General features: G+C 42.0%; 1 protein-coding gene across 2 annotated transcripts in view; it reads left to right on the top strand.

Annotated features, from left to right (window-relative positions):
* Nucleotides 1-18,203, top strand: part of LOC106828892 (choline/ethanolamine transporter FLVCR2-like) — a 49,187-nt gene that overhangs the window by 9,948 nt on the left and 21,036 nt on the right. For both annotated transcript variants that reach the window (XM_044774041.2, XM_044774040.2), the window contains exon 2: nt 11,796-11,937. In XM_044774041.2, coding sequence (XP_044629976.1) covers nt 11,796-11,937 — 142 coding nt within the window. The remainder of the gene's footprint in view (nt 1-11,795; nt 11,938-18,203) is intronic.

Here is an 18,203-nt window from a genome sequence, read left to right as displayed (position 1 = left end):
ATACGCTAGTCACAAAAGGATAGACAGTGTATAATTCCTTATGTGATGTGTTGCGGCATCTTTTTTTCGGACGCCAACGTGTACTCCAATTCTCTAACACCAACTAGGTGTCCTCCAATTCAATTCAATTCTGTCACTAACATCTTGGAGTTAGTGCAGACCCCACAAGTTAAGGGCTCAGTTCCACAAGACTGCCTCCACTTCAGATGCCATTTGCAAATCCTGGGGGTCACCCATGCTTCTGACTGACTATAAATTAGGGGTTTCCACAGCCCCTCCTCAGCTTCTAGAATGGCTCACAGAACTCAGGTAAACATTTTACTTTCATTTCCTGGTTTGTTACAAAGGATACAACTCAGGACCAGCCAAATGGAAGAGATGCCAGGGCAGGGTGTGGGGGAGGGGCAGAGCTTGCACGTCCTCTCTGGAGGCACCACCATCCCAGCACTTTGATGTGATGTGTTCACCACCCTGAAAGCTCACTGGATTTCCTTGTTGAAGAGTTTTTGTAGAGCTCAATGTCCAGCTCCCCTCTCCTGCTCAGAGGTGGGGGGAGGGGGGGTTGGGAGTTCCAAAACTCTGACGACTCCGTAGGTCTTCTGGTGACCAGCTTCATGATGAGGCTGTCAAGGGCCCCCGGTCACTCTCGGTCACCTGAGTAGCATAAACTGCAAAGGGGGCCCCTTATGAATAACGTGAATAACACTCCTATCACTCAGGAAATACCAAAGGTCTTTGGAGCTCCCTGCTAGGAACAGGGTCGAAAACCAAGTATATGTTTATTCTACCACAGGTGCCTACAGTAGTCAAATTCATGGAGACAGAAAGTTGCATGGTGGCTGCCAGCGGGGAGGGAATGGGGAGTTATTGTTTAAGGGGTACAGAGTTTCAGGTGAGGAAGATGAAGAAAGTTCTGGAAATGGATGGAGGTGATGGTTGCACAATAATGTGAATGTCCTTAATGCCACTGAACTGTACAGTTAAAAATGATTAAAGTGGTAAATGGTTAAAATGGGAAATTTTAAGCTGTGTGTCTTATACCACAACCACCAGAAAGAAGTTACAGCACTTGTGAGGTGTTCTCTGCTGGCTGGGCACCTGCTCACCTCCTGCCTTCCTGTCATCAGCCTGTGCTTGCAAGAACGCATTCCCTACCCTCTCTGTGCTTGCTGAGTTTACTAGGATCCTGGCCCTGGTTTTATGGTGGTTTGAGTTTCCGCCTCTTCCTTATCTCTTCTCCTGTCTCTTCCCCTCCTCCTCCACCTCCTCTTCCGACTCAATGGGAAACTTGTTGGGGGACTGGAACCTTGGCTAAGACATCTCTCCTATGGCTCAGGGCTCTGGGTGTAACAGGTGCTACCAGTGAATGGACAAATTAATAAACAGGTTTCCATGTCCTGAAAGGAGTTAGTGACCAGTCAGTTAACCCAGAGCTCAGGTGGTTGGAGGAAGGCATTGTCAGGCCTGGATTGTCTTCCCAATGTGACTCAGTCTTGTTCCTTCAGTGGAAAGAGCTGTAAGTCCTCACTGTGTGCCTTGAACTGTGCCAGACCCAGGGTGGTTGAGGACACTCTCTTTAGCTCTGCTGGGTGCCCTTGGACAAGTCCTTTAAATTTTCTAAGTTTTGGCGTCTTCTTTCATAAGATGGAGATAATATTGGCTACTGCAAAAGGTGGAGGGTTGGATTAAAAGAGACAATAAGTGGAGGGCACTAATCTAGCAGAGTTTACCAGATAAGGAGTGCAAAATGAAGAACAGATGCTGTCAGTACTATCACCCATAAAGGTGGTTGCTCCTGTCTTCCGGAGGGGGGTGGCTCCTGACGTAGAAGGAGAGGCCAGTACTTCAGTGCTCCTAGTACCCATGTGGCAGTCTTAAGGATATGTGTGCACAGGGCATTAAGGGGTCACAGCCTGTGCGAGGACATTACCCCAGTGTGAGCGCAGTGGGGAGAAGCAGGACAGCTTCCCTGAGGACGCGATGGTAATAGCAGTTCTTAGTGAGCGAGGTGACTGAGTGTTGGGTGCATAGAAGAGGGTGGCCATTCCAGCAAGTTTCCAGGCAGCATCCTGATGGGCACTTCTCCCTCGTGAGAGCTCCTCGAAGTGAAAGCAGTGCAGGTGCTGGAGGTGTGTTATCGTCCCAGTGTGTGGTGAGGAGACCTGATGTCTGTGATGAAAACTTGGGGGTCCCCGTGAGATTCTGGGCCAACCCCCACACCTGCACATCGGACTTTAGTCTCACAAACCTAAGACTCTGCTGAAGGAAGTGGGGCGCCCAGCTTATCAGGTGGACACAGCTGTTTTCCACGGCCTGGTTCTTGATCTTTTTCCAGCAGTGCTGTTCACAGGATGCCCTTCCCTTGACTTCAACTTGCCTCTACCCTCAACATCAAACAGCCCCGTGCGGATTGCAGGATGAGGGTTGGGGCCCCTTCAGGGATGGTGAAGAACCATCGGGTTACGGTCAAAGCTGGTGTTCCCTCTCTCTTTCTTCTCTGTCTCCTGACTTCTCTCCAGCATCATTCCTAATCTTAACGAATGGAGCATCTCCCTTCTCTTGTTTCTGCAGGACTAAGGGCCCTTTACTTTGCTGGGCCATTCAGAGAGGGGAGGGCATCCTGCAGGCTCAGGCGGCCCACCCAGAGTCTTCTGCTTTCTGGCCTCATCACAGGCAGTTTTCCTTTTTTATGCTGTGCAAAAACTCTAGCTCACCCCTCAGCGCCTATGGTTCAAGAGGAGGCCTTCCCCAGCATGAGGGCAGGTAGCAGCCGCACCTGCAGTGTTTGCAGAAGGGCGAGATTTGAGGCAGGCCTGGGTCCTGCTTGCTTACCAACTTCTCGCAATTGGGCGGTGTGTCTCAGAAGCTCATGATGGAGCAGGGTTGGCTTTGTCCCCCATCCGATTCCCCCTCTAGAGAGGAGGTGAACACAGCCCCTTTCAGTTCCAGGAGACCCCATTGATGGGACAACCCTGCATGATTCAGAAGGGAGGGGCACAGAAACTGGAGCAAAATTGGAGGTTATTTCTTCTCCTTTTTCCCCTTCTCCTCTCCCCTCGAAATTGCTGATTTCTGCCCAGAACTCCTGTGTCAGCATGGCTGGGTCTCCTTTGGTGGCTCTGCAGGCAGCCATCTGTGCACAGGCTGTTTGCTGTGTCCGTGTACTCTGAGAAATGTAGGACGTGAGAGGCCCTGGGTCCTTATGTTAAAGCAGAGCCCATTCCAATGGGCTGTTTGTTTGGGGTGGTGCTGCCATGTGAGCAATCCACGCTTCCTCACACCGTTGTCCTGGGCTTCCTGTTTGGTGCTGGACCTGTTGGTGGAGCCCTCAGTGAGCTCACTCAGAGGACCACTTCTTCTCTGCCCAGGAGCTAAATAGGAGCACACACCTGTCTGGCACTATCCCTGCCTAGGATGCGTGGGGAAGCCAGCAGCTGAGCATTATCTCTTGATTTCTTTCTTTGGGGCAGCTGAGATCAATTGTCTTTAAGTGTGGTCCAGGAACTCCAGCACTAGAACCAGCTGGCGTGTTTGTTAACAATGCAGTATCCGGGGCACTGGGCAGACCCCAGGAGTGAGCCTCTGTGGGTGGCGCTCAGGAGTCTGTGTTTTTGATTCTGTGCCAGGAATTCTGATGCCCACTGAAGTTGAGAAGTCCTGCTGTGGAAGCCATGGAACCGCAGTGCAGCTCTGCTGCCAGCTGTTTGGGCCCCCAGCAGGGCACCTGCCCTCCCTGGGCGTCAGCTTCATTATCCGTAACAAGAAAGCCTGCCTCACAGCGTTGCCGCCAAAGTGAAATGAGGGAGAGAGTGTGTGAAAGCTGCTGGCTCCAGATAAGCCCTCTGTAACTGTAGGGAATCCCCATCTATCTCCTCCCTCCCCACCAAACTCTGGCTCTGGACTGATTTTTCTGGTATCTCTAGTTTGCAGCTCCTTCCTTTCATCTTAGCTGTCGTCCCTAGAAGTTCTGCTGACAGATGCTCCTCCCTGATGTGTCACCGTTGGGAACTGAAGCAGACCCACCTCTCTGCTCTCTCTGCTGATAAGTTAGGTTGGCCCCAGTGTCCCCACCTTCTAGAAAGAAGTCAGCCCCTGGGAGTCCTTGCTCATAGTCCAGAGCATGCCTGGCCAACTCTCCCCTGGACACATTTTTTTCCTTACCACTTCACACGTGTTTCTCCTATATGATTTGTAGCTAGAACATGGACCCCAGTGGGCAGACCTGTGTGTTATTGCCAGCTTTGTGTGGACAAAATTTTCCACCAGTGTTCATCTGTCCATATGTGCAGCCACATGACTGAGCGCCTACTAAGGGACAGACTTAGGGACTAGGAGCCGGAGTACAGCCGTACGCTCTCACTGAACACGGCCCTCAAGAAAAAGTAAAAAAGTCAGTCTTGAGAAAACAAAAGAGGCAGCAGTCTGCAGTCTAATCCCTATGTTTTGGTTTTCCACATTGGGCATGAAAGTATCTCCAACACCAATTTCCTCCTGAAGAAAGGTCACTGGAGACAGCGCCGCTAACTGAACAGGGTTACCCTGGGCCCCTGTGGCTTGCCGCTTGGTCCTGCTGGCTGGAGAAGGCTTCAATGCTGGACTTGAGGTGGAATGAAACTCACTCAGCCTTGGTGTGTAGACGCCTCTGAGGGTTCGGGCAGGCAGTGTAGAGCCAGCTGGGAGGACTTATTTCTCGGGACAGAAGATTCCTGCGGATTAGGTTATCCTACATCAGGGTCCTTTGGGGATGAAAGAATGACAGAGCCTTGGGTGATGCCCTATATCTTCCCTCATTCTTGCCAAAGGGACCCTGGGCATTCTATTTAACTTCTAGATCTCCGACTCTGAAGTGCTTAGGCTCAGGCCAGGTATGACCTGCAGTGGGCCCGTCTTCCCAGCTATGCGGGTTGTGTTTGCCCCTCTGTCTGTGGCTGGGTTTTATCCTCAGTCTTGGAGAGCAGCAGTTAAGATGCTGGACTCGACTCTGACAAATCAGTGTGATTGAGGATTGGATAAAGATCCAAGGATGTGAAGTATCTTCTCTTCTGGAGAAGCCTGCTCGCCTGGGCCTTTCTCAAGGCCCTTGGTCCTGGAGGCCACCACCAGGCCCAGTGGAGGAGGCACTGGCTTGAGAAGCCAGGAGATCTGTCTTCTCACCTCAACTCTGCGTGAGCTCAACAAGTCACTTAACCTCTAGAGTTTAGCCTCACTTAGCCTCCGTTTGTCCCACTGATAATTAGTTGTATTAGAGGATGACAAAGGAACCTTCAAACTATAATATTCTATAATTTCAACCCACAAGTATCCCCATTTGTGTTATCTTTTGTATCTTCATTTTAAATGCCCCCTGCCCCCCTAGAATATAAAGCTCCTTGAAGGCAGGCACCTTGCCATATGCATCTTGGTGCCTCCTAAACATCTAGCAGAACACTTTTCACAGAGCAGATGCTTTAAAGATCGGTTTGATTTGTCGATTATATACTGGCATACACTGGAAGAACCCTATACTGAGCCTATTGATGATGACTTTTGTGAATATTCCAGAGCTGAGGACCACTAGTGACCATCCTGAGTGGGTGTAATTGACAGGCTGGAAAACCAGTGTAGACAGTCAACAGATTGGCAGCTGCTGAATGGTGTTGTGTGTCTGGTATTTTCCCATAAGCATCGTTGCTGTAGACATCTTTGCTGCAAGCACTTTTGCCACGTAACTAATTGGTCATAGGACAGTTTTGCTGTAAGAGATGAAAATCACAAAAAATAAAAGAGGGACATAATGAAACATGAAAAAGGAATAACAAGATTAAAGACTATTTCAAAATACAAAATATTTGAATACATTTAAAATGTGTATAGATTCATGGCAATACTGTGCAAATAACTGACTTTATTTTGTGGGTTGGGCCTAAGCACTTGTCTTCAAAGTCCTTCGTTCATAGTAGTCTACTTTTTTTTTGCTTGTTGATTCATCTGCTTGTTTGGCATCCAGCACACTTTTTATTTTTCACTAAAACATGCTCCTTCATTAAGAGAGGTATCAGTTTCCATAGGACGCATATTTGTAACTGAGCTGTGAATTGCATTGTGAAAAGCCGTCGACACTGTTGTTTGTTCTTGGCATATTGTCACATGTCTGTTGATAGACGTCCCAAAGGTCTATGGGAAATGTGCAGCTAAGATTTATATAATATTAAATGGGAATACTCTGTCCATGAAGAAATGAAACTAAACTGTCAAAGAGTTAAAACCAAACTTTCAATCAGTTACCTTTTACAGCAAAATTGCGTTATGAACAATTAGATATGCCACAAAAATGTTTGCAGCGAAATGCTTGCGTCAGGATGCCTAAAGATACCTAGAACCCGCGTGCAGTGTGGTGTGAAAGCAAGTTGCTTCTCTACCTGCAGGTCCTTTCAAATACAATAGAGGAAAACTGGCACCTTAAGACAGAAGACCTACTCATCTTCCTTCACTCTTAGAATCTGAGGCTTGCCTGAGTTCTCAGGCTATTTTCCAGTTTCTGCCTTGGTGTTACATGTGGCAAAAGGGCTTCTGGGAGTCGTCTGACAACTAGTAACTGCAGAATCAAGGCATCTCTGACCACGGAAACACCCACCTCACGTTATCTGTCAGGTCCCTGGAGTTTGAACTTCCACGCAGATATGAGATGTTTTAATTTGTTGGTGTGCGCCCATGTGTGTGTGTGTGTGTGTTTATAGCCAGTTTGCATGTGCCCATGTCCTGTGTGGATAAATGTATGCAGTTGTGTGTGACTTCACACTACAGATGCTTTATAAATCACTAAGTTCTTTACACAGTGAACTTAGGCTGTCATGTTTGTAAATGTGGTAAGAACTGAGGCTTCCGTCTCTTACTGAATGTAAGTTCTTGTGGTTTTGGGTGTAGAACTTTTCCCTCAGCTGGTCTCTCAGCTCCAGGGTAACAGATTCAGTGAAATCAAGCATTTAAGTGGTAGGAAAACAAATCAACATTGTTTTACTCTATCATACAGATGGGAGTATGGGAACCATTATTCATTAGTTTATAGCTACAGAAGGGCCAGTCTGCATTGAGATCCCCAACCATAATGTTTTTCAATAGGTATTGATAGTGAGGGTGGTCAGGGGTATGTGAGTTGAGTAGTCAATCAAAAGAGTGATCTCTCTGAAAGGGGTCACAAACCACAGAGTAGGGAGACAGATAAATAGAACCAGAATAGGATAGCAAATTTTCAACTATAGCATTAGGATAAAGGTAAGGAAACTACCAAAGCAAAGACGATCTTATCACTCTAACTACAACTCATAACACAAGTTGGAACAAGAAATGAAAATAATAATTTAGGAGGGGAAGAACAAAGGGACTAAATTAGTCTAAGCCAAGTAAGTAAGAGACCACCAGAGAATAGATTATATTATACACGAGATTTTAAATACAAACTTCAGGGTAGCCACTAAGCTAAAAATAGAACAGAGCCACAAAACATAAATAAGGAAAAAATCTAAGAAACCCAGCATAAGAAATTGCAGTACCAAATGGGTAGGATAAAGCACACAGGAAGAGAAAAGCAGGAAAGCCAGATAATGAGCAACAGATTGACAGCATTAAGTCCACATGCATCAATAATCACTCTCAATGTAAACCAATTGAACTCTCTAATAAAAAGACACAGAGTGGCAAAATGGATTAAAGAACAATATCCAATAATTTTTTGCCTCCAGGAAACACACCTCAGCCCCAAGGACAAACACAGGCTCAGAGTGAAGGGGTGGAGGACAATACTTCAAGCTAATAGCAAGGGAAAAAAAGCAGGTGTTGCCATTCTTATATCAGACAAAGTGGATTTCAAAATAAGACAGGTAAAGAGAGACACACAGGGACAATATATAATGATCAAAGGGACACTTCATCAAGAAGAAATAACGCTTATAAATATCTATGCACCCAACACAGGAGCACCAAGGTTCATAAAACAACTATTAACAAACCCAAAAGAAGATACTGAAAATGACACAATAATAGTAGGGGACCTCAACACCCCACTCACATCATTCGACAGATCATCCAGACAGAAAATCAACAAAGAAATAGCGGCGCTAAATGAAAACTAAAACAATTGGACTTAATAGACATATATAGATCACTTCACCCTAAAAAAGCAGAATACACATTCTTCTCAAGTGCACACGGAACATTCTCAAGGATAGACCATATGTTGGGAAACAAGGCAAGCCTCTACAAATTTAAAAAAATTGAAATAATAACAAGCATCTTCTCTGATCATAATGCTATAATGCTAGAAATTAATTACAAGAAAAAAGCTGAGAAAGGCACAAAGATGTGGAGACTAAACAATACACTACTGAACAAGCAATGGATCATTGAAGAAATTAAAGAAGAAATAAAAAAATACCTTGAAACAAATGAAAATGATAACATGCCATACCAATTCATATGGGATACAACAAAAGCTGTATTAAGAGGAAAATTCATCGCAATACAGGCACATCTTAACAAGAAAAATCCCAAATAAGCAATCTTAAACTACACCTAACTGAACTAGAGAAAGAAGAACAAATAAAGCCCAAAGACAGCAGAAGGAGAGAAATAATAAAAATTAGAGCAGAAATAAATACTATTGAAACAAAAAAGGTGGTAGAAAGGATCAATGAAACAAAGAGCTGGTTCTTTGAGAAGATAAATAAAATTGACAAACCCGTAGCCAGACTTATAAAGAAAAAAAGGGAGAAAGCTCAAATAAACAAAATCAGAAATGAAAGAAGAGAAATAACAACAGATTCTGCAGTAATACAACGGATTATAAGAGAATACTACAAAAAAGTCTATGCTAACAGAATGGAGAACCTAGAGGAATTGGATAAATTCTTGGACTCCTACAATCTCCCAAAGCTCACTCAAGAAGAAGCAGACAATTTGAACAGACCAATCACAAGGAAAGAGATTGAAACAGAAATCAAAAACATCCCAAAGAATAAAACCCCAGGACGAGATGGCTTCCCTGGGGAATTCTACCAAACTTTCAGAGAGGATTTAATACCTGTCCTTTTCAAGCTATTCCAAAAAATTAGGGAGGATGGAACACTTCCTAACACATTCTATGAGGCCAACATCACGCTGATAACAATGCCTGACAAGGACACCACGAAAAAAGAGAACTACAGGCCAATATCACTGATGAACATAGATGCAAAAATTCTAAACAAAATGTTGGCCACCAGAATTCAGTTCATCAAAAGGATCATACATCATGATCAAGTGGGATTCATACCAGGGACACAGGGATGGTTCAACCTCCACAAATCAATCAACGTGATACACCACATCAACAAACTGAGGAAGAAAAACCACATGATCATCTCAACAGATGCAGAGAAAGCATTTGACAAGATCCAAGAGCCATTTATGATAAAAGCTCTGAACAAAATGGCCACAGAAGGGAACTACCTCAACATAATAAAGGCCATATATGACAAACCCACAGCCAACATCATACTCAATGGGCAAAAACTGAGCACCATCCCCCTGAAAACAGGAATGAGACAAGGATGCCCTCTATCACCACTCTTATTTAACATAGTACTGGAGGTCCTGGCCAGAGCAATCAGGAAAGAAAAACGAATAAAAGGAATCCAAATAGGGAGGGAAGAAGTGAAACTCTCACTGTTTGCAGATGACATGATCTTATATATAGAAAACCCGAAAGAATCCATTGGAAAACTCTTAGAAGTAATCAACAACTACAGCAAAGATGCAGGGTATAAAATCAATTTGCATAAATCAGTAGCATTTTTATATTCTAATAACGAACTAACAGAAAAAGAACTCAAGAACACAATACCATTCACAATTGCAACAAAAAGAATAAAATACCTCGGGGTAGAACTCAAGAACACAATACCATTCACAATTGCAACAAAAAGAATAAAATACCTCGGGGTAAATTTAACTAAGGAAGTGAAGGACCTATATAATGAAAATTACAAGGCCTTTCTGAGAGAATTGGATGACGACATAAGGAGATGGAAAGATATTCCATGTACGTGGATTGGAAGAATAAACATAGTTAAAATGTCCGTTCTACCTAAAGCAATCTACAGATTCAACGCCATCCCAATCAGAATCCCAATGATTCGAACAAAGAATCCTAAAATTCATGTGGGGCAACAAAAAACCCCAAATTGCTAAAGCAATCCTGAGAAAAAAGAACAAAACAGGAGGCATCACAATCCCTGATTTCAAAACATACTACAAAGCTACAGTAATCAAAACAGCACGGTACTGGTACAAAAACAGGTGCACAGATCAATGGAACAGAATTGAAAGCCCAGAAATAAAACCACACATCTATGGACAGCTTATCTTCGACAAAGGAGCTGAGGGCATACAATGGAGAAAAGAAAGTCTTTTCAACAAATGGTGCTGGGAAAACTGGACAGCCATATGTAAAAGAATGAAAATTGACCGTTCTTTTTCATCATTCACCAAAATCAACTCAAAATGGATCAAAGACCTAAAGGTGAGACCTGAAACCCTAAGGCTTCTAGAAGAAAACGTAGGCAGTACACTCTTTGACATCAGTATTAAAAGGACCTTTTCGGACACTATGTCTTCTCAGAGAAGGGAAACAATAGAAAGAATAAACAAATGGGACTTCATCAGACTAAAGAGTTTCTTCAAGGCAAATGAAAACAGGATTGAAACAAAAAAACAACCCACTAACTGGGAAAAAATATTTGCAAGTCATATAGCTGACAAAGGCTTAATATCCATAATATATAAAGAACACTCACAACTTAACAACAAAAAATCAAACAACCCGATCAAAAAATGGGCTGCAGACATGAACAGACATCTCTCCAAAGAAGATATATGGATGGCCAATAGGCACATGAAAAGATGCTCATCATCGCTGATCATCAGGGAAATGCAAATCAAAACTACACTAAGATATCACCTTACACCCATTAGAATGACAAAAATATCTAAATCTAATAGTAACAAATGTTGGAGAGGTTGTGGAGAGAATGGAACCCTCATACACTGCTGGTGGGAATGCAAACTAGTGCAGCCACTATGGAAAACAGTATGGAGATTTCTCAAAATATTAAAAATAGGAATACCATACGATCCAGCCATCCTACTACTGGGTATCTATCCAAAGAGCTTGAAGTCAGCAATCCCAAAAGTCCTGTGCACCCCAGTGTTTATTGCAGCACTGTTTACAATAGCCAAGACGTGGAAGCAACCTAAGTGTCCAGCAACAGACGAATGGATAAAGAAGATGTGGTACATATATACAATGGAATACTACTCAGCTGCAAAACAGAACAAAATCATCCCATTCACAACAACATGGATGGACCTTGAGGGAATTATGTTAAGTGAAATAAGCCAGTTAGAGAAGGACAATCTCTGTATGACTCCACTCCTATGAGGAATTTAAAAATGTGGACAAAGAGAACAGATTAGTGGCTACCAGGGGAAAGGTGGGGTGGGGGCTGGGCACAAAGGGTGAAGTGGTGAGCCTACAACACCAATGACAAACATTAATGTACAACTGAAATCAGACAAGATTGTAACCTATCATTAACTCAAAAAAGAAAAAAAAAAGAAATGATCTCTCTGGTGTCTTAATGGGGGGTTAAGGGAGCATCCTGTTTGGGTCTTCAGAAGGACTGGAATTTGGGATTTTTGCTTCTTATTAGGACTCTCTTTAAGTTTGTGCTGTCATCTCTTGGCCATTGGTAACTGTGATTGATTGTCTCTGTCTTCTATAGCTTGGAATTGCGATTGGGTTCTTGGTCCCTCCTGTTTTGGTACCCAACATCCAAGACCGGGACAAGCTTGCCTACCACATCAGCATCATGTTCTACATAATAGGAGGTGTAGCCACTCTGCTTTTCATCCTGGTCATCATTGGTAAGGCCTTAAGTAGACTGATGGGAGGCTGGGAGGCAAGGAGGTTCTGCTGACTTGGGTGGGGACCTTGTGAACACGGCCCTGGAATACCATGGACATTGATAGAAACGGGAGGAATGTTTTTGCCTGAGCAGGTGGTACCGATACAGTGCTAGCTGATCCTGTACTTTGTTAGTGGCTCAGTCAAGGTTTAGTTGTAATTAACCAGTTCCCGATATGACCTCACCAGAATTAATGTGCGGACTGCTGATCCCCTTGATGAAGCCCCGGTGAGCACTTATGATGTCACAGGCCCCGTGCTGAGCATGCCTGATCTCATTCAATCCTCAGCACCCTGTGAGTGAAGTACCATTGTCACTCCCATGTAACAAACAGGAAAGGGAGGCTTACGGCCAGTTAATACATTATCCAAGGTTAGAGAGCTAGTAAGTGGCGGAGATTGGATTCAAGCCTAAATTTGTGAAACTCCAGACTCTAAATATCTGAAACAAAACAAAACAGAATTGACCCCAATACTAATCCTCTCATAGAATCACCTGAGAATAACTGGGACCACATTTTTGTTTTTTTGATGTTGCCATTCTAGAATCCTCTGGTTTCTATTTTTTATTTCATTTTATTAAAATTTTTATTGTGATTATGATAGTTTACAACCTTGTGAAATTTCAGTTGTACTTTATTGATTGTCAATCGCATTGTAGGTGCACCATTTCACCCTTTGTGCCCACCCCCCAACCCCCTTTCCCCTGGTACCCACTAATCTGTTCTCTTTGTCTACAGGTTTAACTTCCACATGTGAGTGGAGTCATACAGAGACTGTCTTTCTCTATCTGGCTTCTTTCACTTAGAATAGCCTCAAGGTCCATCCATGTTGTTGTGAATGGGACGATTTTATCCTTTTTTATGGCTAGTAGTATTCCATTGTGTATATATACCATATCTTCTTTATCCAATCATCAGTTGATGGGCACTTAGGTTGCTTCCATGTCTTGGCTATTGTAAATAATGCTACAATAACATAGGAGCCCAGGGGACTTTTGGAATTGCTGATTTCAAGTTCTTTGGGTAGATACCCAGTAGTGGGATGGCTGGGTCATATGGTATTCCTATTTTTAATATTTTGAGAAATCTCCATACTGTTTTCCATAGTGGCTGTACCAGTTTGCATTCCCACCAGCAGTGCATGAGGGTTCCTTTTTCTCCACAACCTCTCCAGCATTTGTTACTTTTTGTTTTGGTTGTTTTTGCCGTTCTAATGGGTGTAAGGCGATATCTTAGTGTAGTTTTGATTTACATTTCCCTGATGATCAGTGATGATGAACATCTTTTCATGTATCTATTGGCCATCTGAATATCTTCTTTGGAGAAATGTCTGTTCATGTCTCCTGCCCATTTTTTATAGGGTTGTTTGATTTTTTGTTGTTGAGCTGTGTGAGTTCTTTATATATTATGGAGATTAACCCTTTGTCGGATATAAGACTTGCAAATATTTTTTTCCCAATTAGTGGTTGTTTTTTTCTTTCAATCCTGTTTTCCCTTGCCTTGAAGAAGCTCTTTAGTCTGATGAAGTCCCATTTGTTTATTCTTTCTGTTGTTTCCCTTGTCTGAGAAGACATGGTGTCTGAAAAGATCCTTTTAATACTGATGTCGAAGAGTGTACTGCCTATATTCTCTTCTGGAAGACTTAATTGTTTCAGGTCTAATCTTTAGGTCTTTGATCCATTTTGAGTTTACTTTGGTGAATGATGAAAAAGAACGGCCAATTTTCATTCTATTACATGTGGCTGTCCAGTTTTCCCAGCACCATTTGTTGAAGACACTTTCTTTTCTCCACTGTATGCCCTCAGCTCCTTTGTCGAAGATAAGCTGTCCATAGATGTGTGGGTTTATTTCTGGGCTTTCAATTCTGTTCCATTGATCTGTGCACCTGTTTTTTGTACCAGTACCGTGCTGTTTTGATTACTGTAGCTTTGTAGTATGTTTTGAAATCAGGGATTGTGATGCCTCCCATTTTGTTCTTTTTTCTCAGGATTGCTTTAGCAATTCGGGGTTTTTTGTTGCCCCATATGAATTTTAGGATTCTTTGTTCTATTTCTGTAAAGAATGTCATTGGGATTCTGATTCGGATAGCGTTGAATCTGTAGATTACTGTAGGAAGCGTGGACATTTTAAACTATGTTCATTCTTCCAGTCCATGTGCATGGAATGTCTTTCCATCTCTTTATGTCCTCATCAATTTCTTTCAGGAAAGTCTTGTAGTTTTCGTTGCACAGGTCTTTCACTTCCTTAGTTAAATTCACCCCAAGGTATTTTATTCTTTTTGTTGTGATGGTGATTGGTATTGTGTTCTTGAGTTCTTTTTCTGTTAGTTCTTTATTAGAGTATAGAAATACTACTGATTTATGTAAGTTGGTTTCACACCTTGCAACTTTGCTGTAGTTGTTGATTATTTCTAATAGTTTTCCAATGGATTCTTTCGGGTTTTCTATATATAAGATCATGTCGTCTGCAAACAGTGAGAGTTTCACTTCTTCCCTCCCTATTTGGATTCCTTTTATTCATTTTTCTTTCCTGATTGCTCTGGCCAGGACCTCCAGTACCATGTTAAATAAGAGTGGTGATAGAGGGCATCCTTGTCTCATTCCTGTTCTCAGGGGGATGGTGCTCAGTGTTTGCCCACTGAGTATGATGTTGGCTGTGGGTTTGTCATATATGGCCTTTATCGTGTTGAGGTAATTTCCTTCTATCCCCATTTTGTTAAGAGTTTTTTTTTTTTATCATAAATCATTGTTGGATCTTGTCAAATGCTTTCTCTGCATCTGTTGAGCTGATCATGTGGTTTTTCTTCCTCAATTTGTTGATGTGGTGTATCACATTGATTGATTTGTGGAGGTTGAACCATCCCTGTGTCCCTGGTATGAATCCCACTTGATCGTGATGTATGATCCTTTTGATGTATTGCTGAATTCTGGTTGCCAAAATTTTGTTTAGAATTTTTGCATCTATGTTCCTCAGTGATATTGACCTGTAGTTCTCTTTTTTCGTGGTGTCCTTGTCAGGTTTTGGTATCAGCGTGATGTTGGCCTCGTAGAATGTGTTAGGAAGTGTTCCATCTTCCCTAATTTTTTGGAATAGCTTGAAAAGGATAGGTATTAAATCCTCTCTGAAAGTTTGGTAGAATTCCCCAGGGAAGCCATCTGGTCCTGGGGTTCTATTCTTTAGGATGCTTTTGATTGCTGTTTCAATTGTGATTGGTCTGTTCAGATTGTCTGCTTCTTCTTGGCTTAGCTTTGGGAGGTTGTAGGAGTCTAAGAATTTATGCATTTCCTCTAGGTTATCCATTTTGTTGGCATATAGTTTTTCATAGTATTCTCTTATAATCCGTTATATTTCTGTGGAGTCTGTTATTTCTCCTCTTTCATTTCTGATTTTGTTTATTTGAGCTTTCTCTCTTTTTTTCTTTGTAGGTCTGGCTAGGGGTTTGTTAATTTTATTTATCTTCTCAAAGAACCAGCTCTGTGTTTCATTGATCCTTTCTACTGCCTTTTTTGTTTCAATAGCATTTATTTCTGCTCTGATTTTTATTATTTCTCTCCTTTGCTGACTTTGGGCTTTGTTCTTCTTTTTCTAATTCAGTTGGGTGTAATTTGAGATTGCTTATTTGAAATTTTTCTTGTTTGTTAATGTGTGCCTGTATTGCGATGAATTTCCCTCTTAATATGGCTTTTGCTGTATCCCATATGAGTTGGTATGGCATGTTATCATTTTCATTTATCTCCAGATATTTTTTGATTTCTTCTTTAATTTCTTCAATGATCCATTGCTTGTTCAATAGCATGTTGTTTAGTCTCCCCACGTTTGTCCCTTTTTCAGCTTTTTCTTGTAATTAATTTCTAGCTTTATAGCATTATGATTGAAGAAGATGCTAGTTATTATTTCAATTTTTTTAATTTATAGAGGCTTGCCTTGTTTCCCAACATATGGTCTATCCTTGAGAATGTTCCATGCGCATTTGAGACGAATGTGTATTCTGCTGTTTTTGGATGGAGTGTTCTATATATGTCTATTACGTCCAACTGTTTTAGCTTTTTGTTTAATTCCACTGTTTCCTTGTTGATTTTCTTTTTTTTTTTTTAAGGATTTATTGCTTTTTTTTTTTAAAGATTGGCACCTGGGATAACGACTGTTGCCAATATTTTTTTTTTTTCTGCTCTATCTCTCCAAATCCCCCCTGTACACAGTTGTATATCTTAGTTGCAGGTACTTCTAGTTGTGGGATGTGGGATGCCACCTCAACGTGGCCTGATGAGCGGTGCCATGTCCGCGCTCCGAACCCTGGGCCACCGCAGCAGAGCGCGCGAACTTAACCACTCGGCCACATAGCCGGCCCCTCCTTGTTGATTTTCTCTCTGGATGATCTGTTGAATGATGTAAGTGGGGTGTTGAGGTCCCCTACTATTATCGTGTCATTTTCAATATCTTCTTTTGGGTTTGTTAATAGTTGCTTTATGAACTTTGGTGCTCCTGTGTTGGGTGCATAGATATTTATAAGCGTTATGTTTTCTTGATGTAGTGTCCCTTTGATCATTATATATTGCCCCTCTTTGTCTCTCTTTACCTGCCTTATCTCGAAATCTACTTTGTCTGATATAAGTATTGTGACAGCTGCTTTCTTTTGTTTGCCATTAGCTTGGAGTATTGTCTTCCACCCCTTCACTCTGAGCCTGTATTTGTCATTGGAGGTGAGGTGTGTTTCCTGGAGGCAACAAATTGTTGGATCTTGTTCTTTAATTCATCTTGCCACTTCGTGTCATTTTATTTGAGAGTGTAGTCCGTTTACATTGAGGGTGATTATTGATGTATGAGGGTTTAATGCTGTCATCCTGTCACTTGCTTTCTGGTTTCCCTGCATTTCCTTTGTTTCTCGTCCTGTGTGTTTTGGTCTACCCATTGATTTCTGCAGTTTCTTCTGCTGTGTTTCGTAGTTTATTCCTTATTTATTGTTTGTGTCTCTGTTCTGCTTTTTAGTTCAGTGGCTACCCTGAAGTTTGCATTTAGAATCTCGTGCATAACATAGTCCACTTTCTGATGGCCTCTTATTTCCTTAGCCTGCACTGATTCAGTCCCTTTCCTCCTCCCCTCCTAAGTTATTATTTTCGTATCTTATTCCAACTTGTGTTGTGAGTTGGTGGTTAAAGTGACAAGATTGTCTTTGTTTTTGGTGTTTTCCTTCCTTCTAGCTTAATGCTATAGTTGAGTATTTGTTATCCTATTCTAATTCTATCTGTCTCCTTACTCTGTGTTTTGTGACTCCTTTCTCCCTTTTTTCTTTTTTCAGATATGAGGGCCTTCTTGAGGATTTCTTGTGGCGGGGATGTCATGGCTACAAAGTCCCTTAGCTTTTGTTTGTCTGGGAAAGATTTAATTTCTCCCTCATATCTGAAGGATATTTTTGCTGGATAGAGTATTCTTGGCTGAAGATTTTTATCTTTTAAAGTGTTGCATATGTCATTCCCTTCTCTCCTAGCCTGTATGGTTTCTGCAGAGAAATCTGCTGAATGTCTGATAGGAGTTCCTTTGTAGGTTATTTTCTTCTGCCTTGCTGCCCTGAGTATTCTTTCTTTGTCATTCATTTTTGCCAGTTTTACTACTATATGCCTTGCAGTAGGTCTTTTTACATTGACAAATCAAGAAGATCTGAAAGCTTCTTCCACACACATTTCTCTCTCATTCCCTAGATTTTGGAAGTTCTCTTCTATTATTTCTTTGAGCATGCTTTCTGCTCCATTCTCCTTCTCTTCCCCGTCTTGGATACCTATAATTCTTATGTTGCATTTCCTCATTGAGTCAGATATTTCTCAGAAACTTTCTGCATTTCTTTTTAGTCTCAGTTCTCTCTCCTCCTCTGCCTGGAGCCATTCTAGATGTCCATCTTCGATTATGCTGATTCGCTCCTCTATGGTGCCCACATGAGCATTCAGGGAATCCGTATTTTTTTTTATCTCTTCCATTGTGTCTTTCATCTCTAGTATTTCTGATTTATTCTTCTTTATACTTTGAATCTCTTTTGTGAAGTAGCTCCTGAACTCTTGAATTGTTTCTCTATATTCTCTTTTACCTCATTCAGTTTTTTGACAGTAGCTATTCTGAATTCATTGTCGTTTAGTTTACTTATTTCTGAGTCCTCAGGTCATAATTCTGGGCACTTACTGTTTTCCCTCAGGTCTGGAGCTTTCATGAACTGCTTGATGCTGGAAGTACGGGTT

This window comes from Equus asinus, chromosome 7 (assembly GCF_041296235.1).
Source record: "Equus asinus isolate D_3611 breed Donkey chromosome 7, EquAss-T2T_v2, whole genome shotgun sequence".
Taxonomy (NCBI): domain Eukaryota; kingdom Metazoa; phylum Chordata; class Mammalia; order Perissodactyla; family Equidae; genus Equus; species Equus asinus.
The sequence above is the reverse complement of the archived record's forward strand: the minus strand, read 5'-3'. Positions and strand labels throughout refer to the sequence as shown.